General features: G+C 38.6%; 1 protein-coding gene across 1 annotated transcript in view; it reads right to left on the bottom strand.

Moving 5' to 3' along the window:
* The window catches only part of TRHDE (thyrotropin releasing hormone degrading enzyme), a 475,008-nt gene extending 450,129 nt beyond the window's left edge, over window positions 1–24,879 (bottom strand). Inside the window, exons 1-2 of the mRNA XM_074220778.1 lie at window positions 23,996–24,879; window positions 9,097–9,370 (exon numbers count right to left, since the gene is read on the bottom strand). Of these exons, the coding sequence (XP_074076879.1) occupies window positions 9,097–9,370; window positions 23,996–24,879 (1,158 nt within the window). The remainder of the gene's footprint in view (window positions 1–9,096; window positions 9,371–23,995) is intronic.
* Window positions 24,880–25,411: the final 532 nt, after the last annotated feature.

Below are 25,411 nucleotides of genomic sequence, written 5' to 3'. Positions count from 1 at the left end.
ACTACACCATGGTGCATCTTGTTGACTAGTTCATCAAAATCTTCAAAAAATTGCCTTCTCCTCCTCATCTAAGGTAATAAATTTTGACAACTTCCTCATGGTCCTATCTAGCCTATGCCCTGAATATCTTTTCTTTATCATCATGCCCATTTTCTTCAGTCTTTAAGTGCACTGATGAGTCATGGAATCTTATGGAAATATGGTGGGAAATCACAGTTTAGTACCATTTGAACAGGCCCAATAGACAGATGCTTGTTTTGACATTCACAAGTTCTTCCACAAATTAAGCCTAATCAGACTGCTGCAGAGCCCCACAGATTTAATGAGTTTCCATTCTGCCATCTGGACACATAAGGAAGTAGAGAAACATTAAGCAAGTGGCATTGGTTAAGGACAGCCAGTACCAGTTACACCCTGAAAGTCTATTTCCATAATGAATATCCGGATTTATCTAATTAATAAGTTTCTTGGTTACATGATAAAGATGAGGTATTTTCAGTTTCTTCCTGAAAGTAGCATCTTAAAAAATATTGAAGTCTCCCAATCAAATGTCCTGGTTGGTATTTATGACATATGACACTGTTGGTCCATTCTTATGAGAATTATTAACATATATAACAACTTGAATCTCTAAGGTTGCTGCCGTTTTTGTTCTGTTGTTTTATTATTTGTATTTTTTCTTGTTATGTTTTTCTAAACACATGTATTCAAAGGATTTTTTTGGTTGCTTGTTTTGGGAAGGAATCTTATATGTCTCAGATTCAGATATGGAGTTAGCTACTTCCAGGTGCCTATCTCTGATCTTCTATTCAAATCTTATTCCTTTTCCTTAAACCTTATTACTTCTTGATGCTTTAATCCAAGAAAATTCAAGTTGAATATGTGGTAGCCTTGGTACTCATGATACCTATACATGGTACCATTGACCATAACATTAAAAAGACCCTAAGATTCATAACTAGAAAGTCCTTATATGCCATCTAGTTTAATTTCTCATTGTTATTCATCCTTATTTTTATTTTTTCAATTTTTAAAAATTGAAAATAATAAATTTTGGTCTTCATTTAAACTCCACAATTCTTTCTCTGGATATGGATAGTATTTTCTATTCCAAGTCTTTTAAAAATTGTTGTTGAGGGGGCGGCTAGGTGGCACAGTGGATAAAGCACTGGCCCTGGAGTCAGGAGTACCTGGGTTCAAATCTGGTCTCAGACACTTCATAATTACCTAGCTGTGTGGCCTTGGGCAAGCCACTTAACCCCATTTGCCTTGCAAAAAACTAAAAAAAATTCTCTTTGATTACTGTACTGTGGAAATGAACAAGTCATCATTGTTGATCATCACCCCATATTGTTGTTACTGTGTATAATGTTCTTCTGGTTCTCCTCATTTCACTCCACATCAATTCATGCAAGTCTTTCCAGGTATTTCTAAAATTCCATTGCTCATGATTTCTTATAGAACAATAATGTTTCATTACATACATATACCACAATCTGTTCAACCATTCCCCAATTGATGGGCATCCCTCCAGTTTTCAATCCTTTGTCAGGACAAAAAGAGCTACTACAAATATTTTTGTGCATGTGAGATTTTTACCCTTTTTCATGATCTCTTCAGGATGTAGATCCAATAGTGGTGTTGCTGAATCAAAGGATATGCCCAGTTTTATCCCCCTTTGGGCATAATTCTGAATTGTTCTCCAGAAAGGTAAGATTAGTTCACAACTCCCATCCTTATTTTTAGAAGAGGATCAATGACATCATACAGTGGTGACTTGACTACTGTGCACATTGGATTTAAGTGAGGCAGAGTCACAAAAAAAAAATCATTACCCTCATTCTCTCTTCCAGAGTCACCAAAGTCCAATGGCAAGACAGCAGTCCTGGCAATTGGAGATGGCTCAAGATATAGTGATGACCTTGGTGTCCCACAGTTCCTGGTTCAGCCACCATTGGAACAAATTATTCTCATCTATCCATTCCATAAGGGAAAGTCTTTTCTGGGTGTAGACATTCTCCTAACTCACTGATGGATTTGAGGTTCATTGCTTATTCTCAATCTGTTTTATCCCATCTGAGATAGCTTTACCAGGTTGTGGTCACTATACATATTACTGTTTCTTGCAGCCACAGGCGAAAGTTGGATGAAAGGTAGACACCAAAGGTAAATGAGCAGCCCAGAAGGGAGTACAGCAAGCCCACACACTATAATGTGTCTTCCTGTAAACCCCATACATCATAATTTCTCACTACTTAAAAGAAAATTGATGCTGACTAAGGTGAAGTGACTTGAACAATATCACACTGAGCAACTAGCATAGGATTCAAATCCAATTCAATCATTAAACTTGCATTTACTGAAAACCTGCTCTGTGAAAGGCTAAGTGCAGGTGATACCAAAAAAAGACAAAAACACAACCCATGTTATTAAAGAGGTTATGGGCTAATAAATATATGCAAAGACTTGATGAGGGGGTTGTAATAATAATGATGCTGATAAAAGAAAGTAACAAAGCTTACTATCTTCAATTTTTTAAAGTTGTAAGGCATTTTTCTCTCTAAGTTTTTCCATTTCAATTTGATTCATCTTTTACATGATTAATATGGATCTATGTTTAGCATGGTTATACATGTAGAACCTATATTAGATTGTTTTCTGTGAAGGGGGAAGGGAGGGAGGGAGAAAAATGTAAAATTCAAAGCCTTGAAAAAAAATGATTGGTGAAAACTACCATTGTATGTAGTTGGAAAAATAAATTAACAATATATTTTCTCCTGAGGGAAAAATAATAATTAAAACAATAAAAGTAATACTAGTTAGAACTTCTAGCCCATTTATATAGGACTTTGAGATCTGTAAAGCACTGTAGAACTATTACCTTATTTTATCCTCATGACAACCCTGGGAGATGGGTGCTAGTATTACTCTCATTTTACAAATGAGAAAAGTGAGGCAGCCAGAGTTTAAATGACTTACACAAGAATAGTTAGGATCCAAGACTATATCTGAACTTATGTTTTCTGATGCAGGTCTGGCACTGGTATTCACCACCCCAACACTGCCAAACTCATAACCATCAATGTAGACTAAATGAAATTAAAATGTAAATAAGAAATGCTTTACAAAATAAATGAAAACACAATACAACCAAGATAATGTCAATTTGTGATTTTCTAAGTCAATATGTGGCCTGCAGGGATCTGTTTTATATTTGAATCTAATGTGACTACACTATCCAGAAGACTCCTGATTCTCCCATGTGATTCACTTTCTTGAACACTCCAGATCATCATTAAAGAGCAAATATAAGTCATGTTCTCCTCCTTGGTGATATTGGGAGATCATGAGGCATTGAGCTGGGAACTCAGACATTTGAGTTCTGTTCCAATTATATTTTTAGAGAATTTTTCCATTGTCACTGATATCAGCAACAGCAGCATGATCTCAATCTCTTCCAATACTGTGCTTTTGTTATAATTTTCCACCAGTAAAAGGAATCTAAAGTTCCCAAGTTTGGATGTGTTTAGAACTGTATTCAATATTGACTTTACCTTTGAATTCTTAATTACATCCTGGAAGAAGAGAAGACTTATATAAACCAACTAGTAACACAGGCTACCATCTAAATTGTTTTCAATATACACAATGCTTCACATCTCTTAGACTGTGAAGTGGGCAAAACAAGATTGAAAATAAACCCTAAGATATTTGATGTAGAAAAAGGCCAAGAAGTAAGGGGTAAAAATGCCAGAGGACCAAAAAAGTCAATGAAAGAAAAACAAAAGATGTACAAGGAAAAGAGGGAGGAGGGAGGAGACAGAACACATTTTGCTTGGTTATTAGCTTAGGTAGGATCATTGATTTCTAGGTTTACCTGAACTATGTCTAAGAGCAAAAGGGGCAGGTTTAGCTTGGGGATAGCTCCTGAAAGGGGCTCCAGGTGGCAAAATTTCTGACAGCTGGTACTGTGAAAACACAAGCTGCTAGTAAGAGGCCCCTCTTCTCCCCTGAAGCCAGACATAATTCTGGCCGGAAGGGAAGACACCAACAGACAGATGCACACAGCCAGAATCATCTCCCTTATGTATACAAAGGAAGGAACAAGAGTTGACTGAAGTCTCCATTCTATGAAGTGCTTCACAGAGTATAAAGACATGTGTAGCCTTAAGCACCAAGAGGAAGAGCCCTTCACACATCTTACACTGCCTTTTTCTTTTTTCCCTTATGTTTTATTGCCTTTCACATTTATTTGTCACTGTCATAATCTAAAAAATCATTGGTCAGTACATAAGTAATTGTAGATTACACAATAGAAGTCAGTATAATTTCCACCAATTTTACATATATCAGCCTTGCTAAAAGTGGGAAACCTGGAACAGGAAATACAAACCTCTTCAATTAACGAGAATGGCAATAAATAAGTTTTATAACTGTCCTTCAGTGTGCTTTCCTATAAGAAAATATGGCTCCTTGAAGGCAACTTTATCATTTCTATAGTCTTTTACTTTTATTTAGGCACTGGTCAATTTAACTATTAAGGTAGGCAAATAATTTACCAGTCCTGCATATGAACCTAGTCTAAAATGTTTTTAGGCAAAGAGAACTTGGAGTTTCCCAAAAGAGATTCAGAGAACAGTCTCAAGGAGATACCAATCCAATTCTTTTCTTATTATGTCTTTTCCTTCTCTTTGAGTCATAGATGGCAAAGTAGTTACTTACCAAATTAAACTGAGTTAAAAAGATCTGAGTTCAAATCCAGCCTCATAAACTTACTAGCCATGTGACCCTTTGCGGGTCATATATCCTCTTTCAGTCTTTCACCTGCCTTAATTTCCCCATCTGTAAAATGGGAATAATAATATCTTCCTACATCACAGGACCATAGAGAAAATCAAATGATATAATATTTTAAAGTGCTTATCACAGTGTCTAATATACAATGTGTTTAATAATATCTTATTCCCTAACCTAATAAAAATAACTAACACTTGCCTCATGCTTTGGGGTTTTCAAGGTGCTAAAGACATTTTACTTGCATCTTAATTTCTTTAGAGATTATGTATCTAGGTAAATATAACACACATGTCTATACATTCTAGTCCTCATCATATTGTGCCTGGACAAGTCCAATAATTTTCTAATTTTCTCTGTGTTTCTACTCTCTCCCTCTACCACTCCATCCTAAACATTGCTGCCTGACTAATCTGCTTAAAATACCACATTGCTATTCCAATGAACATGACTCCCCCTCCCACACTCTACCATCCAGCCAAACTGGCCTTCTCTCTCTGTTCCCACCCAGAGCACTTCATCTGCCCCATCTCTGGGTCTCTGATCTCCCTCCAAGTCGCAAGTACCATCTTCTTATGAAGCTTCTCTTGATCTACCCCCATAACTGCTCATTTCAACTTTTGCTTTTATACCCCACAGGACCTAGCATAGTGCTTAGTAAAGAGTAGATATTTAATAACTATATGTGTTTCCTGACCAATTGGCTGATTTGTGTTCTAAGCTCTGTCCAACCTGGACAACCCACTGAAAAATATCTGAAATGTCCCTTCCTTCTCTGATTTAGCATCACTGTTACTTGGCTAAACTATTTTTGCTCCAAATACTCCACTTATCTAATCACTAGTGATCCTGCAAGGCTCCTTAGAATATCGCCTGCTCAGTGAAGTTTCCTCCAGTTACTCAGGTCCATGCTGACCTCTTCTGAACTCCTGTAAATACTTATTATTTATACCACTCATTTTCCATGTGCTGTTTTATATTTACATATCACAGATGGAGAGTTTGAATGAACTCTCAGAAGCCCTCAATTTCAATCCATACATTTACCTATAAACAAACTGAGACCAAGAGAAGTCAAATTGTTTGTCCAAAGTCTTATTGGATAATTAGAAGAGCAGAATTAGAACCCATATCTTTCTATTCCAAGTTCAGCCTTCAACCTGCCTCAATCAATTACTCAATAAACAGTTATTAACTTATTAAATGCCTTCTATGCCAAGTTCTGTGGATACAAAGAAAGGCAAAAGGTATTCATTCACTGCTCTCAAGAAATTCTCATTCTAATAAGAGAAACAATAAAGGAACAACAACATACAACATACAAATAAGATGCAAACAGGAGAAATTAGAGATAGTCACAGAGGAAAGGCACTACTTAATTGTTGGCTATTTGAAGAGTACACATTAGAGAAACATTTTTTCCAGTTGATTGTAATGCTAAATAGTTAGTGATAAAGAGGATGGTGTTCCAAAGCTATACCCTAGGACAGTTAGGTGGTATAATGGATAAAGCACTGGCCCCAGAGTCAGAGGACCTGAGTACAAAGGGAACATTATGACCTGGATAAGTCATTGCCTCAAAAAAAAAGAAAGAAAAAGACATGCCTTCCCAGCACATTTTGACTCTGGTTCTGTTTAGATCTATGACATCTAAGATGCTAAACAAATGCCCCAGCTATTCCAAGTGGCAGTCCTACACTATTCCAATCCTACACATAGCTTTTTCCAGCTATGGAAGAGCCTCTGTTAATAACACTCCTAATGTCTACCAAGAACAAATAGTTGCCTTGAAATGAGTAAGTAGAAAGGTTAATACCTGAGGGAGTGTAAAGGGTCTTAAGTTTCAGAAGTCAGGAGGACTGGATTTTAGCTTTAGTTCTGACTCTAACATGGAATCACTGTATAATTAAAAGAATGATCTGCCTAAAGTACACATCTGGCTGTTACTTCCTCCTTATTTAATAAACTTTAAATACCTTCAGAATCCAACGTAAAATCATCTTTAAAGTCCTTTATGGGGTAGCTAGGTGGCACAGTGGATAGAGCACTGGTCTTGGAGTCAGGAGTACCTGAGTTCAAATCTGGCCTCAGACACTTAACAATTACCTAGCTGTGTGACCTTGGGCAAGCCACTTAACACCATTCCCTTGCAAAAAAATCTAAAATTAAAAAAAAGTCCTTTATAACTTGGCCCCTTCTTATCTTTCCAGGCTTCTTACAATTTGTTGCTCAAAAGTAACCCATGATCCAACAACAGGCGTCTTCTAGATGTTCCACATACTCGATACTTCCTCCCTGGATACCAAGTTGTCTCCTACTACCTGAAATGTTCTCTCTACTCACCTCCATCTCCTGGCTCCCCAGCTTCTTCAAGAAAGATCAAAACCCACCTTTTGCAGGGGGGCTTTCCTTGTTCTCCCCTCTTCCCCATGCCTCCCATATTGCTAAGTTTCACTCATGCTGTATATTAATTATAGGAATGATTTTTAACACACTATCTCTGTCATTAGAAAGTGAACTCATTATATCCCCTCAGCATTTAGTACATCTGATACATTTTTTGTACGTGTTCAAACATATCAGTTGTGTCCAACTCTTTGTGACTCCATTTGAGGTTTTCCTGGCAAAGATAGTGGAATGATTTGTCATTTCCTTCTTCAGGTCATTTTACAGATGAGGAAATTGAGGCAAATAGGGTTATGTGATTTGTCTAGGGTCACACAAATTGAGGTCAAATTTGATCTCCAGTCCTCTTAATTCCAAGCCTTTATCCACTATATCACTTGGCTGCCGAATCAGATACATAGTAGGAACTGAATAAATGCTTATTGAATATATATCATTTCCAGTAAATCATTTCATCTCTGTTGAACATTGCTTCTTAGATATAGATTAGTTATTCTTAAAGATTTCCTTCAACCCAGCGTATTTTCCCTATTAAGTTTCCTATGGCATAATTTAGAATTCATTAGAATATATATGTGTGTATGTATGTGTGTGAGAGTGTGTGTCATTTTAATATATGATACTCATCTTTCTAAAAATTCCCCAATCTTAAAGAATCTATGAAATTGTTCCAGTTGATTTCTGGATACTAGGTAGTAACATTATTTATATTTTTATACCTGGAATAAAACATTAAATGGAAACTTAACATTTATTTATTAACCACTGAAATGATGAGCAATTATAGGAAAAATTAGATATAAAATAATTATAGTGTTTCTGACTTTAAACATGGGTCACTTAGCAACAGGCATAATTGTGTAGGGCTGAGGACATATTCACACTTTGAAGAAACTAGCTTAGGAAATGAAATTGCATTTCCTCATCCCTCTGCTAGCCGATAACATACCAAGGTAATCATCGGTATTTTAGGATGGTAGAAGAAAATTGCATGCCTTCTGGCTCCTTCTCTGGTCCAATGAGTGCAAGCACTGAAATGTCCACTGGAAGGATCAACAAATACCAAAGAAGGAATTTGACATTGCAAATAATTACACTATAACTCTATGAAAATCAAATGTCAGCTACTCTTCTACAATCACTCTACATAGCAATTAGGACACCAATTTAATGATTTCATTCCAGATAAATCTATGGTTCACTTTCATATATCTTGTTTTCACCTCTGTGGGCCACAAGCAGAGTTTTCTAACAATTTCCACAGTATTCTAAATTGAGAAACCAGAAATAATGATTTTGGCCAAACTTGTTGCTCTGTAATTCTCATTAAAATAACAGTCACTGGTAATATTCACAAGCCAGTTTTTCCTTGAGTTCAAGCAAACATTTTTTGGTATAGACAGGATTTTTTTTACTTGGGAGAATTAGAATCATTTTCTGCCAGTCCTTTTGCCTTAGGAAGACAATGTGCATAAAGTAGACACTCAATAAATATTTATTGAATTTGATGAATGGAATTGAATACATACAAGAAAAAAATGGCTTTATATAAAAGTTCTTTGTTAAAAGAGACAGAAGGACCAGTAGTTCAGGGTGAAGCAGAGAAGTTCCTCTCTTCATAAGTCTCCCAGTACCCTCCCACCATGTTTTAGTATATTCAAAGTTTAGAGGGAGTTTTATCTCTCTGAAAAGAGAGGTTATAATACTCAGAAGAGAAGGGGCAGGGGGGAAGAGAATAGAGAACAAATGAGCCAGACTCTTGCTGAGCATTTCACAAATATCTCATTTGAGAGGTAAATAGAGGCTCCTAATAGAAAAAAAAATGTAAATGAAGGAATGAATCCAAAAATCACATTTCAGAGGTAAATTTGCAATTTTCAAGTGAAAAATACTTACTACGACTCCACTCTTTGTGACCATCTCCCGAAAGGTGAAGTTGCATACAGCCCAGGCTAAGTAATAGGTGGACATGAGCGGGGTCTGTGAAAAGTGATCTGTAACCCATCCATCTTCCTCAAAAACTGAAGTTTCCACTGGCATATTAGATAAAGACAAATATGTGGCTTGATGCTTAATACTGATTTTGAAAGTTGCTTTGTAGATGGGTTCATCAAAACAGGGAAAAGCCTTTCTTGCATGGGTCGGAGAGAACTGTGTTACACTAAGAAATCTAGAAGCAAAAAAGAAAGAAAAAAAAATCACCCACTGCATTTATGGTTTGAGTTATAGGTGCATTAGGTACAGCTGCTCCTAAAATAAAACATTTTTGCCAGATATGCAAAGTTTTTATTTTTCTGAATCAAACTAAAGTGCATATGCAGCAGTAAAACACATTTCCTATAGAATGCATTTTTCCCCAACAATAAAAGTTCTTCAGGGTAGTTTTTGTTTCAATTAGGATAAAATCACAAACCAGAGCCATACATGACAATAAAATATAAGTCCCCCAAAAAATATCCAAACAAACTTTGGCATCACAGTGGCAAATAATGGAGAATAACTAGTCTTTCTTGAATCATGGCTTATCTTCTCCCTGAGCAATGGAATGTGTGAAGAAAAAACAAAAGTCAAATGATATCCAACCTATATTGGAAAACATGAAAGTAAAGTTCTGATTCTTCTTTCACAATCTATGATTAGACATACATAACCCATACCAGATTGCTAGTTGTGTTGGGGAGGAAGGAAAGGAGAGAAAGAAAAAAATTGGAATTCAAAATCTTATAAAAATTAATGTTGAGGGGCAGCTAGGTGGAACAGTAGGGGCAGCTAGATGGGCAAGTCATTTACCCCATTTTCTTAAATAATTTTTTAAATTCATGTTGAGGGGCAGCTACGTGGCACAGTGGATAGAGCACCAGCCCTGGAGTCAGGAAGACCTAAGTTCAAATCCAGCCTCAGACACTTAATAATTATGTAGCTGTGTGACCTTGGGCAAGTCACTTAATTCCATTGCCTTGCAAAAACAAAAAAAAACGTTGAAAACTATCCATACATATAATTGAAAAACTACTATAAAATAAATAAAGCTCATCACAACCACCCTACTATTCCAGTCTTCTTATATCTCACTACACTTGAACTGGATTTGAGTGAGGGGAGGCTGTGCTAAGTCACCAGCCTCACCTTCTTCGTGAGAGCCATCTGGGTCCAGTGACCAGATATGAATCAGGATGACTGGAGAAGGCCTTGAATGTGAGGCAATCAGGGTTAAGTGGCTTGTCCAAGGTCCCACAGCTAGGAAGAGTCAAGTGTGTGAGGCTGGATTTGAACTCCTATCCTCTTGTCTCCAAGGCCCAGTCCACTCTCTCCACTGTGCCATGAATACTTATTGAATGAATAACATGGACATATGTTAAACACAATTGTACATGGACAACCTATTTCAGATTATTTGTTGCCATGGGAAGGTAGGGATAAAAGGGAGAATGATAGAAATATGTGGATCTCAAAAGCTTACAAAAAGATGAATGCTGAAAACTATCTTTGCATGTAATTGGAAAAAATAAAATAACAGGAAATGCTTGTTGACTGTCCCAGATAAGTAACTCAGTAAATACTAAATGACTAAGATCGTTTTTCAGCTCTATGTTCCCATGGTGAAAGGCATTACTTTTCTTTAGATTTCATGGTTAACAAATGAAAATACTAAACTATTGTGGGAGTTAAATCACCAAAAATTAGACTTACAATGAAATATATGTCATAATGATCTAAGTCTCATATAGTAAGGATATACGGAAGCTAAAAATAATTTGTGGTTGAGCCTTGAGGCTAATAGTAATGAGCTGAGTTTCAGGCTATCCTACAGAGCCACTGGAGATGATACCTTTCCCAGAGTTTCCCAGAGAAACTGAAATACCTATTTATCTTGGATGAAGAAAAGATTCAGGAAGTTATATCCAGAAATGAAAGGTTCGAGGAACCTCCATTCCTGAAAAGGGAAGTGGTTCCATCACAATCAAGAAGTTAGCCAAGTCCACAGTTTGAACTGGGGATTCCCTGATGGATTGGTACAATAGAGACATCACCCTGGTAACTAATACCAATGACGGACTGAGCATGGGCAAAACCATTTAGATTAAGGAAAACAACAACTAAGGTAGATCTTACAGGAGGATAGTATGACAGACATTTAGAGACAGAAAGAGAGGACTCATGTGTAAAAGAAAAAAAGATAAGAAGATACATAAAGGATTTAGAGGGGGCAGGAAAAAAAAGAGTATGATATGGGACTTGGGGTTCACCACCCAGCAAATTTGTCCCACCACAGCTTTAGAGGGACTGACCATGGATAATTGGGAACAAGTCTTTAGCTGAAGCTTTGCTAATAGCTCAATAAAATACTTAGTAAAATCCAATTTTCTCTAAATCACTGCCTGCCCTCAAAAGTCTACAACAAAGGGTTGAGAACTAAAACCAACTAAATTAAACATTTCAATAAAGAAATCTATCATCCTCAGATTTTACAGTGTTTTATAATTTGAAAAGATTAGTATCTTATAAATCTGGAACCTCACTAAAATATTATTGTAACTCAAGAGTTCGATTCAATTTGCATAAGACTCTCCTCATTGGTAGAGAATTAATTCTGAGAGAAATGAGGAGCTGGCAAAACCTGGAATCCCATGTTTACTCTCTTGAAGTCAGAAGACTAAGGATCTCTCTTCTGAGCTCCCAACAACTTTGCCCCTTAAGTAGACACAGAGTATTGAATTCCATGTTGAAATGAATTCTTTGCAAATGGACTAGAGAACCAAGGTCACAAAATTTACATGTGTTTAAGGTCTTCTGACATAAAAATCTAATGCTTCCATTGAACCTAGGAGCTAAGGATAGTTGTAGATGAATGCTTCATACTATCATTTCAAAAGCTAAGAATTATATGGTTTTTGATGAATCTCAACTCTTAAAAATGCCTTATAACAGTGTCTTGAATGTCAAAAGCATTCAATAAACACTGATTGATTAACCTTTCAAGTGTCTGTGATCTCTCATTCTAATCACTCACTTTGATCAACTTCTTACTAGAGTATAGCCATCCAACAAAGGCTAAGAACTGGCTTTTCAAAGCACTTTACAAATCTGTTTATCATCTTATCCTCACAACGAGCCTGGGAGGCAGGTGTTTTATTACCCCCATTTTACAAATGAAGAAATTAAGGAAGACAAAGATAAAGTGACTTATCCAAGATCACTTAACTATTGTCAGAGGCTGTATTTAAACTAAGGCTAACGTTTCTGTCCCTCTTCCCTGTCAGTTCTATTGGTGTATCTTATCTGATATTTATCCTTCATTCTTGAAGAAAACATTGACATCAGGGAGATTATGCCATGACAAGCACATGATTTGGATCTGAGTGAGGGAGAGCTATGCTAAGATACCAACTTTACTTTCTCCTACAGAGACATCTTGGACCAGGGACCAGATATGAATTAGGACAACTGAAGATGGATTTGGATATGAGGTATTCAGGGTTAAGTGACTTTCTCAAAGTCATACAACTAGTGAGTATTAACTGCCCAAGACCAAATACGAACTCAGATCCTCCTAATGCCAAGGCTTGTGTTCTATCCACTGTATCACCTAGTTTCCCTATTGCTGTATACTAATCTTCTGATGTATCTCAATTACCACTATATATATATTTATATATATATATATATAAAACATTTAATACTCACAGTAACTTAGTAAGATATTAAAGATATCATCTCCATTTTACAGCCAAGAAAATTGAAGCATATGAAGATTAAGTGACTTGCCCATAACCACCTAGATAAGTGAGAATCTGAAGTGAAATCTTCCTGACTTGAAGTCCTACACCCTGTCCACTACCAAGTTGCCTCACCAAATATAGCTCCCATCAGCCATACTCCATTGAATCCCCACAAGGTATTGATCAATGGATTCAATGCTGTTGGGGGAACCAAAGAAAGTTAAGACCATGATTCCCGTACTCAAAGAGCTTTCAACCTAGTGAGCAAAACAAAGTGTGTATATTTTAAAAGATAGTAATAAGAGGGCAATATACATGATACTTCAAGTGAGTGGCTCAAATATAAAGCACCTCCTTAAAGGGAGAAGTCTCCATCATAATCTATTAAGACTTTAGTTCCCAAAGCAAAGACAGTTAATATTTAGCTAAGAGATCATTAAAAGTTGAAACTCTAATACCTCTTGGCTAATGAGCAACTGATAAATACAGATACTTATACACTGGAATCACTTCAAATAATATGGGTCACTGAAGAAACCTGTGAATCAAACCAGAAATGGTGACTCTTTGACAATTATAATTCTCACTGAATTCTTACATATAGGTATATACATGCAGGGATAACTGCATGCATTTAGGTATTATCTAAATGAGGAAATAACAATTTCACAGTCTGGCACCTGAAGAAGACTGGAAAAGAATTTTAATTCAATCATCAGAAAACAGATATCCATGGACAAGGCTAACAAAAAGTATAAACAGTATCTGCTTTTTGAGCTTTTTATTAAATACTAGCTTATGGATAGCAACAGTTTTCATTTTTAATATTTTCTATTAAGAGACTAAAGACAAGGCAAGGGGACAGAAAGGCTTTTAGCTCTCTTAACTGATTTATTCATTTAACAGACATCTTCAGAGTGCTGGTCTTAAAGGAGAAAAAAAGGTTAATAAAACATGGCTGCGGTCTTCAAAGTATCCACAATCTAGTAGGGGGCGATGGCATAGGTATAGGAATAACTATAATATGATAAATAATAAGGTAAGGGATCAGAAACAAAAGATTGTCCCATGGAAATTTAGAGAAATGATTTGGTTTCTCTGGACCTTGGTTTTTTTTCATCTGTAAAATGAAGGGTTTTTTACATGGGGGGATTAGCGAGAAGATAAAAATGATAGGCTTATCAGAAGATATATATTTTGAACTGGACCTAAAAGATAGGTAGAGTTTTGAGTGTATATGTGGAGATTGGAGGAGAATTCCCCAGGAAAAATGTTCCAACACCATGAAACATAAAAAAGAATTCTGAACTCAGCATCAGAAAACCTGGGACCAAAGTCCAGTTCTGCTACTTGTTACACAAACTCTTGGACCACAGTTAGTTCATCTGTAAAATGGGGGTACTGTACTAAAGGAACTCTAACATAACTTCCATCTATGATATTGTTTGATTCTATGAACAAAGGTACACAAATGAGAAGCCACAAGGAAAGATAAGTGGAAGTATAATTATATGGGATGTAATGGGGACTTTGCCCACAAGGTTAGATAGTAAGTTGAGGTCATATTACAGGGTTTTAGTTAAAGGAGTTTAACTGAAAATCAGCTGGCAATTTCCAGCTTTTATAGAAGAGTCTGGTAATAATTAGGGCTGTACTTTAGAAATATTAATCCAGGGGTCATGTACAAGAAGGAATAGAGCGAATAACAGGGGAAAAAAAAAACAGAAATCAGAGTCCATGACAGTAGCTAAGGTCAGAGGTAATAAGAGCCTGAACTGGTTGACAAATGGGAGCAAGGAAAAGGAGGGTCTGATGCAAATCACATCATAGAGGTAGAATCTATAAGATGTTATAGTTAACTAAACAAGAAAGGGAATGGGGAAAAATCAAAGATGAATAATGAATGTATTGATGAAGCCTATATGATTGGAAGAATGACCATATCATAAGCAGAAATACAGAAGTCCAGAAGAGGAGGGGGTGCTTTGAAAGGGAAGATGAGGAGTGTTGACATGTTGAGTTTTCAAAGCCAGCAGGATATCCAGGTGGAAATAATTAACAAACATAACAAAAATGGATGAAAGAAAACATATCTCTGTAAAGGTGTAGCCATGAAATAAGCAAATTGAAAAACAACAGGAGGCTGGTGATGGGGATAATGTAATATCTTGTCACCTATTTCTGTTCTCATTCCTTAACCAAAATCATCCCTGTCATCTAATGAATCCCTCTATTACCATAAAAAGTTTTACTTCCAGAAATGACATTCTAAGAATGTCACTCGAGCATACCCAGAAGAATGTGAATAACTTATATGTATTTTAATTCTCTCCCATTTAAAATAAATGACTTGATTTTCGTAACAACTTGTCAATTTGACATTTTGGTTGAGCTAAGGAGGAGGACTTAAGCTCTGTTTTGCCTCTGAAGGATATAGAGAATTGATTTCTTTTCATTTATGCGGAAGTCCAATAGGCAAGCCAGTTGTGTCAAGTCATTATGATAACATTCAACAGAAGTAATGCATTAATGTTGGATGATCCTGCCAGCAAATTACAGCATGTGATACAAAACAATTTCAGCTTTATTATTTTCTGTTTGCCTCTTCGTAAAGGCAAAATAGCCAGGAAATAAACATTTGCATAACACTGTTAGTATTCAGATTGATTCATGACTTTTGAGGTGAAATCAGCCAAAACAGGAAAAGCTTACAAAAAAAGTGTTATTTTCAAAAGGTACCTGCTTTGACCAGATCTATTCACCTCTCATAGACAGCATAATGAAAAATTACATTTAAAATGTATCTCATAGTTGCTGCAATACACCTAGGGTTGAAATATTTTTTTTAAAAGAGGAGTAAAACCTCTAAAGAGCTAAAGGATATTTTCAATGAAAGATAAAAACTTCATTCAGCTTCAAAGAAATCATTTTTTCCTGATGCTTACTGTGGCTAGGCTGGAAGTTTGTCTATACATTCCAAGGTCACAGAAGTTACATGGGTTCCCTTTAAAGAGCTAGGTAGTTATGCAAAATGAAAACTATTACTCTGAGAGAAGCACTAGCCTTCCTGCCATCCTTTAGATTAGGAATTTTTATGCACTTCAATGAGTCATTAAACCCCTACCATTTCTGTAAAGAAGCATAAGTGCGAAATACTCAAAACTATAAACAAAAGTGTATTCCTTTAAAAAAATAACCATTCTAGTAAACTTAAAAACATAATCTAATAATGTGAGCAATGTGTATGTAGGAAGCAATCCATATGTGAATAATTGTATTATAAAAACAGAACATAATATACATAATTGCTTCCCCTTCATGTACTAAATTATTTTCTATGCTCTTGTTGAAGATGAGAGTTAAATACAATCACCGTGGATAGAAAGTGTTTTAATTGAAGGAAAAATTGGTTTTCTCAGAGTCTTACTATTTTAGTTTGGGGAGAAGGCTAAACTGAACAGGAATTCACATACTATGATTTATAATATTGAATGTCCTAAACAAATACTAAATTTATTGTCAGAAATCCATAGATTTACTCTTGATAGCTGTTCAAATCTATTGATGAATATATAGCATCATTTAAACTTGTCTCTGTGGTTGCCCAGCTCTTAGCATTGATGATTAAGTCACAGTATGGGAAGGGAGTCCCCTGGTCCCTGGGATTAAAGTTATGTTGTAACTCAAAGAATAAAAGGTACTTGGGTTTTTTTTCTCTACCTCTTCCTGTGTCAGATTCCAAGAATCCAAACCATACAATTTCCGAACCCATGATATGTTCATATCACACACACACACACACACACACACACACACACACACACACACACACACACACACGGTTCAGCTTTCTTTTCCTTCACATTCCAAAAGACCTTTTCCCTGCTTTTTTCACCTGAGGCTGAACCTAGATACAAAAAGGCAAAGAATGACAAGAAACAGCAGGAGACTCTAGTGTCTACAAGGGGTTCCTGAGGCCAGTTATATTTCCTAAGGCAAGGTAGTCATATCCTTCACCTTTTCCAGGAACTAAAAATCCTGGTCACCAAGTATGCTTTTTGTTGTTGTTGTTCTTAAAATCTTAAAAAAAGTTTTAAAATCAAGTCCTAGTTGTATTTCTTATTCATTGCGTGACAATGGACAAATCCCCTCGTGTCTCTGAGCCTCAGCTTTCTCATCTGTAAAATGGGTATGATGCTTACTCTGCCTACCTCTCAAAGTTTAAATTAATTAGTCTGAAAATGTATTATAAACCATTAAACTCTACATAAATATAAATTGCTATTTTAGTTGCCAAAGTCCCTTCCCCCTCTTATTTCTAGAATAATAATGAGAAGAAGAGCCCTAGATCTGGAAAAGGGAAGCACTGCTCCACATTCCAACTCTATCACTTACTGGCTCTGGCACCTTGAACAAATTTCTTGACTCCACAATCCCTCAATTTCCTTAAATCATTTTAGGAGGGTCTGGACCTATCATGGTATACAGAAACTGGTCACTGCTATACAGAAACTCCAACTGGGAAAGCTCTCTCTGCCAAAGTAGAGTCCTACCTGTTCTGCATCACAAGAGACCTCAGATGACACCAAATCCAACCCGATCATTTTATAGCTGCGGAGACTGAGGTCCAAGGAAATTAAATGGAAATATCCCAAGATCATAAATGGTATTTGAAACCCTGGAATCCAGAGGCTGTAGCCTTTCTTCTGTGTTATCAGTTTCCAAGTGCTGCCCAGAGTACTGAGGTTAAATTGCATAACCAGGGTCCTGCAAGCCCAATAAGAATAAGAAGCAGCACCCAAGTCCCATTCTTCCAAACCACACTGCTTTAAAGCTATCATTAAATGTGTAAAATTATATGTGCTCTTGTCTGTCTGAAAGGAGATAATAACGACTGGAAAAGAGTGGCAAGAGCTATAGTGTCAGAGCATCTAAGTTCAAATTTCACTTCTGACATACCACTTAGATGACTGTTGAAAGAAATTGTTTCACCCATATTTATAATCAATTATTAATTGAGATTTCTATTTCCTTATACAGAAATAAACCCCTGTAGATTATTCAGTATACCTTCGAAAGACATTGCTGAGAAGTGAGATAGCTCAAATTCTCCCAATACATGCTTTTCAATCTTGAGGAGGACTCCACCCAACCAGGAGACTTTTCAAATAGAATCTAGTCTAGGCACCCTTATGAAATAAGCCCCTGTCTGTCCTTGGAGCCTTCATTAGAATTTAGGGTCACCCAACTTATGACGGGGAAAACCAATCAGTGAGGTCTGGTTAGAAATGTAGTTTGGGCCCAGATTTGCTGGAGGCAGATGTGTCTCATAATTAGGCCATGTTCTCTGCAGGAGGAGCTAAAGACTTTTTTGTCTACCTCTTTATGAATAAGAAGATTTTTGTCTACCTCCTCAATGTTTGTTAACCTATCAGAGTTGATTTCTACCCATTGGTGGATCCCCTTTACTAAAGATTTTTTTTAAACATTCAGAGACACCTCCCAAAGTTTATCTTTGGTCCCTAATAGCGTCACTGACCGCTTTAATTATCTAGTCATAATTAATCTAGTCTAGTCATAATTAATAAAATGATTTTTAATTACCCAAAAATTGTCTCTTGGACTTTTCATGTCATCATGGACAAGTCCCTTAAAAAATCTAATCTTCATCCTAATCTGTAAAATAAGGAGGGTGGGCTGGATAGCCTCTAAGGTCCCATGCAGCTTTAGATGTCAAATCTTAAAGTCTTTCATAAATCCTGAATTATTTCATAAATACTACCTGCTATTCTTATTATCTAATCAAGAACCTTAGCTTCATACAAAATATAGCTGTCGATGAAAAACGATTTTTGCCCATAAACTTTTATTTCCCTTGTTGTTGCTGTTGTTGAAAGATAGATCAGGTTTGTGTCAATCCATTTTGCTAAAATACCATCAAATATTTAAATGAGGAAAAGTCAGCATCCCTGAGACTTAGCACCAGAGCCTCCTGCTTCTAGGAGCTCGTGTGAGACTGGATAAGAGAGAGTGTATTTGCCCTAGAAAAAGGAATTATTTTATCATGAAGGAATGTAGTCAGGCCCATCCTCAGAAGCCCTAAGGCAGCTATTCTCTTACAAGATTTTCATTCCCATTATTCCTTCCAAGCCAGTGAGCATCTTCAAGCTGGTGACCATACTCTGAACCCTCTGTCAATATAGCTAGTTAAAAATTAGCTTTAGAAGACAGAAGAGTATAGAAGCAAATTTTAAGGGATTATGGTAGAAGAGAACCTTCCTCGAAGGGAAAGTATGAACAAGGGAGAAACTAGGTGAAACAGTTGCTCAGGAAACTATGGAAGCTTTCTTCAAAGCTTAATACAAAGTCTTTTCTGATACCTCCAATTGTTCTTTCTCCCTCATTCTGCCTCTTAATGTTTAGTGTAAAAGTCCTAACAACTGAGGTCCTTCAACTTTGCAATTCTTTTTCATAGATAGGACCACTCTAACTCCATGAATAATAATAAAATTAAACTTTAACAAGTTAAAATGAATTCAAGGGGAGAAAATATCCATCTAACACTATCATTTAAGACTCAATCTACCTGGTAGCAACTGGGGTGAGAGAAAGAAATAATAGCTTGCTTCATTTGATTTGAGAGTCTAATCCTGCGACAGTATGATCATTACAGTTGTATGTATGCACAAAAACAAATCATCAAACTAATTCCATTACTAAATCAGAAAGGTTTTGGGTAAATCAATGATGCTCCAATATTTTAGTACATTCCCCACTTTCTTCTATAAAACAAAACCACATATTCAAATTGAATGGAAAGAGTAGTCATGGTTTTAATGAGACGCCAATAGGGCTGATTTTCTGGTTTTTATAAAATAGCATAAATAAAATACAGAAACAACATATGTAGAGGAAAATAGGTCAACTATAAAGTCAAAATCAAGTCATGTTCTGGATACATACTAGCAGGTGCATTGATTATGAGCATTTCATGTCACCTGTAAATGAGCAACATAACTCTTTAAGATGGTAAATAATGGGCAGATAAGTGGCACAATGGATAGATCACCAGTCCTGGAGCCAAGAGGATCCAAATTCAAAGCCAACCTCTTATTAGTGATGCTGGACAAATCACCAAACCTGATTGCCAAAAAAAAAAAAATACTATAACTTTAAGATAATACATTAAGAAAATTGCCAATCTACATTAGTATAGTTTCCATTCCACTAATTCCCTACATTCAAGAAATCACAGGTATGTACACATACATAAAAATTTCTCACTTTTACATGAAAATTCAAATTGTTATATATTGAATATTGATTTTACAAAAGATCATATTTCCCTAGCCACTTGGAAGACCACTAAAAAATACCAAATATTCCTAGACTCTGCTTTCAGAATCACTTATATAGAAAAAGAAACTAATTTAGCCACAGAATTTTTTTCTTTGATAACTAGTTGATTTGTAATATTGTAGACAAGTCAAAGAGACCCATTTAGTGTTTTTTACCTGTTTGCAAGTGTTTTGTTAGGCATATTACAGACACAACTGAAGTCTGCCACTAGAGAACCTTCTTTCTTTTGAAAGTGAGTGAAATATTCAGTTGCCTTGGGTAAATTTCCTGTTTCAGTCAGACCATCTGGATCTAAATAAAGGTACCCTACTTTTAACATGGGCCTGATCACCATCTGGACACTTATAAGAGGCAATTGCCTCAGGTAAATAAATATTTTGACTTCCTCTAAACAAGCATGTCCCCACAAAGCACATTAAGAAGATACCAGAAATGAAGAGAATATTAAATGACTACTATGTGCTAGACTTTGTACTAAATCTGGATTTGAACTCAAGTCTTCCTGACTCCAGGCCCATTGCTCTGTTCATTGAGCCTAGCTACCTAAGGAAGATAAAAGACATCTTTTTGGCATGCAGATAATTGCAATCTTGGAGGGGGTAATGCTTTCTAATCTTCATGCTTGAAGATGAAAACATTTTAAAACTAAGAGAAAATATTTCATCTATCATTATTAAAAAATGGTAAGTTGTCTCTCCCAGAAAGTCAAGTCGATTGCCTAAAAGAGGTGATTTTTCACCTACACAAGTGGGTGAATATTATACCCCAAAGAAGTACAAGTTCTAAACTTATTGCTCTATGAGACAGAAACTATCGCATTTTCTTTCTTTCAGATCTGCAGGGTGTAACAATGTTGTCTCTTTCTGATCAAGTAGGGGCTCAGAACACCAATCTGCCAATGGGGTGGAATTAAAAAGGGGAATTTAATTCTACTATTCCCAGCCCACTCAGCTCCACAGGTTTATGTCATGAAAGAGGTCTCTGGGCAGAAGATTATATTGAATGTGTATTAAGACTTTAAATATATAATAATGTCACATTTTACAAGTATTTTAAATTATTATCCTTTAAGTGCCAATTTGGTACTGCTTAGCTAATTAAGCAAAAGTTTTATATAACTAAAGAACGATCCAATGTTAACTAAATGAAAATTCAGGTTCTGTATCTATATCCTTTAAAATAAATGAGGTTTTTAGAATGGCAATTTACTACCATTCATAATGGTAAAACTGTAAGAATGAAAACAATCCATACCTGAAATAATAGTGATCTATTTTTTAAAAATTGCAACCATAATAATGAAAGAATATGTGTGTTTGTGTAGCTTTGGTAACAGTCAAAGGATTGGATGGGGAGGAAGATTTCATATTTAATAAATCTCCAAGGAATTCTATTTACTTTAGCACCAGGGAAGCAAAATTAAGAACAGTGACAATTTTTATTAACATACTTCATAGAAATAGAATTGTTTGGGTATTTCTGGAAGCAGAGATAGGACTTGGGGACTCTTGCATTTCTATTGGAGGAGAGCTCTGAACCATGTGTACTCGGTAAAACTTTTATCCAAGCTAAGTCAGACTTTGATAAAATAGGCAAAAGAGAGGTAGAAACAAATTTGTGCAGTGATATATATATATATATATATGTATATATATATGTACATATATATATCTAGCATATATATATATGCTAGAAAATAGCAGTAGAAAATGCAGAAACATTGACTTGTTAGCAGAATTTAGTTAAAAAGAATTTGACTAAAAATATTATTTGACAAATCATTCTATGAAAAATTTGAACATTTCATTCTGATGTAAAACTGTTTTGGGGAATATTTATTTGGTCATAACAAAGTTATTCTGTGGACATGTGTACTTTCAATGAGTAAAATTCTTATTTCAAAAGATTTCAAAAGTCTTAAAGAAAAAGGCAGCAAGGTCTAAAGTTCTGTCTTTGGAATCTCAAAGGTTCGAATTCTATTACTGATGTAAGCCACTTATATGACCACAAAGAGTCATTCAAAAATGCTCTACATGATTCTTCAAGATTCACAAACTATGGAAGGATGTGTATGTCATTATAGGATGGCAATGGTTTCCACACTGGGAGATTCCTACAAGAATGGACTCAATGGTTGGGATCACTCTCCTCCTCAAAATTGTCTAAAAAGTATTTTTTTTGTAAGTTACCTTGTTGCTTTTCCAACTTCTCCAGCCACCCTCCCATACATGATGTGATTTTTTAAAGAAATGTGGTATGCCTTGAAAATCTATCTGAAAGATCTGAGGAGATGCTTTACAATTGGAATGTTCCATGCATTTATCATGCTACTTAGCAGGAAACCATGCCCAGTCCTTCATTTTCCTCCATCAGTAGGTTTCTTATTGAGCATCTTATTAGGATAATGGCACTTATCCATCCTATACAATAAAAACTTCCCTGTACCCCAGAAAATATTGTGACTCAGCCAACCTACTATGTGACAATAGCATCCCTTTGAACGCCTCACAGCAGTATCTTGGATTTCACAATTCCTTTCCAGACCCCCCACTATCCCACTCTCCCTCCAAAGATGTTGATCTTTTATGATTTTCCCTTTGGGCATCCACTGACCTACTTAGTCATTTGACTAATTTCCAAAATAAAGTAAATGTTACTTTTAAAAATGGGTCAAGGAGAGAAATAGAAGGAGAGCAGCACATATTCAGCCTCCAAAGGCCATAAGACATAGCTGCCTAGTCAGAAAAGCACCAAATAGCCCTCTTTGATAGTGACACCTGAGGATGCTTTCCTTCCAGTACTCTAGCTGGCAAGCACTGGAGAGGATGCCAGCAACTTGTGGATGGCGCCCTTGAAGTTACTATGAGTCAAATCAGCTTTCCTGCGCTGAGGAGGCACCTTGCATTACGAGCAGTAGGTTGTACAACACTGGTCATCAATGGTAAAGAAGCACCCTGCTCCTAATTCTCCTATGCTGAACTTCTGGTCATTTGAAAATTGCTTTTAGCCAACTTTCATATGCCAGTATCCTCTCTGTCTCTTTGTCTCTCTCTGTCTCTCTGTCTCTCTGTCTCTCTCCTCTCTGCCTGTCTGTCTCTCGTCTCTGTCTCTGTCTCTCTCTCTCTCTCTCTCTCTCTCTCTCTCTCTCTCTCTCCCACCCCCCCCCCCAAGATCCATCAAAGAAGGATCGGAATCTTGGATGCACCTTTTTGGATCCAATGTTAAGTAAGATCCACTATGTCTATTTTTTTTTCCTTTTTTTGAAGAGACTTGCAATTCTGTTTCTGGTGCCTGCTTCTGTTTACAAACTGACTTCAACTGTCCTCTTGTCAGATTTCCAAGGTCATGAGCTCAATCACAGCACCCCCAAACAAACTTGTAAACAAAACAAGCCCCTTCCTTTCCTAGCGGATGGTAGAACTTTGGTGAGCGGCTGTAGATGCTGCCTTGGTAATGGTGTTACCAGAGAGGCTAGAGGAGCCGGGAGCAGCGATCTCTGCCAAAGAAATGGGAGAAAGCAGGTCTGTCTGCTAGCTCCCCAGCCCCCACTCCCTTTTTGCTTCCCCAGGGGCCAAGAAGAGCGAGCTGCTGCGAGGGGAGACGAGGAAGCGCAGGGTCCGTGTGCCCAGGGGTGGGGCGGCGCGGCGCGGCGCGGCGCGGGGGGATCCGCCTCCCTCTTCCCTCTTCCCTCTCCGTCTCCCCCAATCTCCCTTTACCTTCTCTCCCCGTGGAGCACGTAAGAGCTGCGGAAGAAGCCCAGCAGCTCATTCTCGATCATGGCGTTGTAAATGATTTTGAGGTTGTAATTCCTCTGCGCCTCCAGGGTCCGGTTGAGCACCACCACGAAGACCTGGTTTGGGGGGTAGAGGAAATAGCGGGCGACCTGCACGGCCCCGAAGGCGCGATCCTCCGCCACCTGCACCCTCTCCACCACCACCTTGGAGGCGTGCAGCACGATGTAGCGGGTGGCGTTCCGGCACGCCACCTCCACGTTGACCTCCCCGGAGAAAGTAAAGTTCTCCATGAAGACGGTCAGCATCAGGTTGTAATGCAGGGGCTTCAGGTGGCCGGGCAGGCGCAGCTGGGTCCAGGGCTGCCGGCGCCCGGGCTCCTCCTCTTCCGACGGCTCCCCGGGCGCGGGGCTCCCGGGCTCGGCTCCGGGCCGTGGGGGCGCGCCCGCCGCGCCGCTGTGGTTGCCGGCCCGAGCCGGGCCCCCCGCCGGGGCGCCGTCCGCCTCTGCCCCCGGGGCGGCCGCGGCGGCGGCGGCGGCCGCGGCGGCCGCGGCTCCGGCCCCGCACTCGTCGAAGCGCAGGCTGAGCAGCACGGCGATCATGGTGACCACCAGCAGCGCCAGGATGGACAGGGCGAAGCCGAGCACCAGGCGCTTGTGCACCGTGATGTGGCGCTCCGTGGTGCGGGGCCGCGCCCCCACCGAGTCCGCCCACTGGTCCGAGAGCCCCCCCCTGCCGCCGGGCCGGAGGGCCGAGTCGTCCTCGACCATCGTGGGACCGGAGGGCGCCTCCTTCTTCTTCCTCCTCTTCTTCTTTTTCTTCTTCTTCTTCTTCTCGTCCTCTTGCTCCCGCTCTCCGTCCAGGGCCATCACACGGCCTCCCCCTCCTGGGCTCCCTCGGGCACCTCCCGCGGGCCGGCCGCGGCCGCAGCCTCCGCCGCCCCCGGCAGCGCAGACATCAGAGGGAAGGCCGGGGGGCCCGGGGGCGCACGCCTGGGGAGCGGGGCTGGATCCCGAGCTGGCTGTCGCCCCCGGGGGCCTTCAGGGGGGGCAGCCGGCGCTCCGCCTCCCTCCCCGCATCTCGCCCCGCAAGGCTCCGGGACAAGCCCAACTTGGAGAAGGCGCCGTGCCCCCTCTCCGCTCCAGCGCCCCTCGAGCGCGCCCTCTACTTCTCCGGCTGCGCCTCGGCGGCGGCGGGGACTGGACGGCCGGGACGCCTCAGCACATGCTGCCCCCGCCCCACTTCCCCGCCGCGGCTCCCGCAGTTAGGCTCCTTTTCCGCGGGAGCTGCCAGCGGCGAGGAAGGTTCCCCAGCCGGCCTGGGGAAGTTGGAGCTCCCGCCGGCTGCTCCCTCCTCCTCCCGCAGCGCTCCCGTGGGCTCGGGACCGTACGGCGCGGCAGA

The sequence above is a fragment of the Macrotis lagotis genome, chromosome 2 (genome assembly GCF_037893015.1).
Source record: "Macrotis lagotis isolate mMagLag1 chromosome 2, bilby.v1.9.chrom.fasta, whole genome shotgun sequence".
NCBI classification, from domain to species: domain Eukaryota; kingdom Metazoa; phylum Chordata; class Mammalia; order Peramelemorphia; family Peramelidae; genus Macrotis; species Macrotis lagotis.
This window is presented reverse-complemented; position numbering and strand designations above follow the sequence as displayed.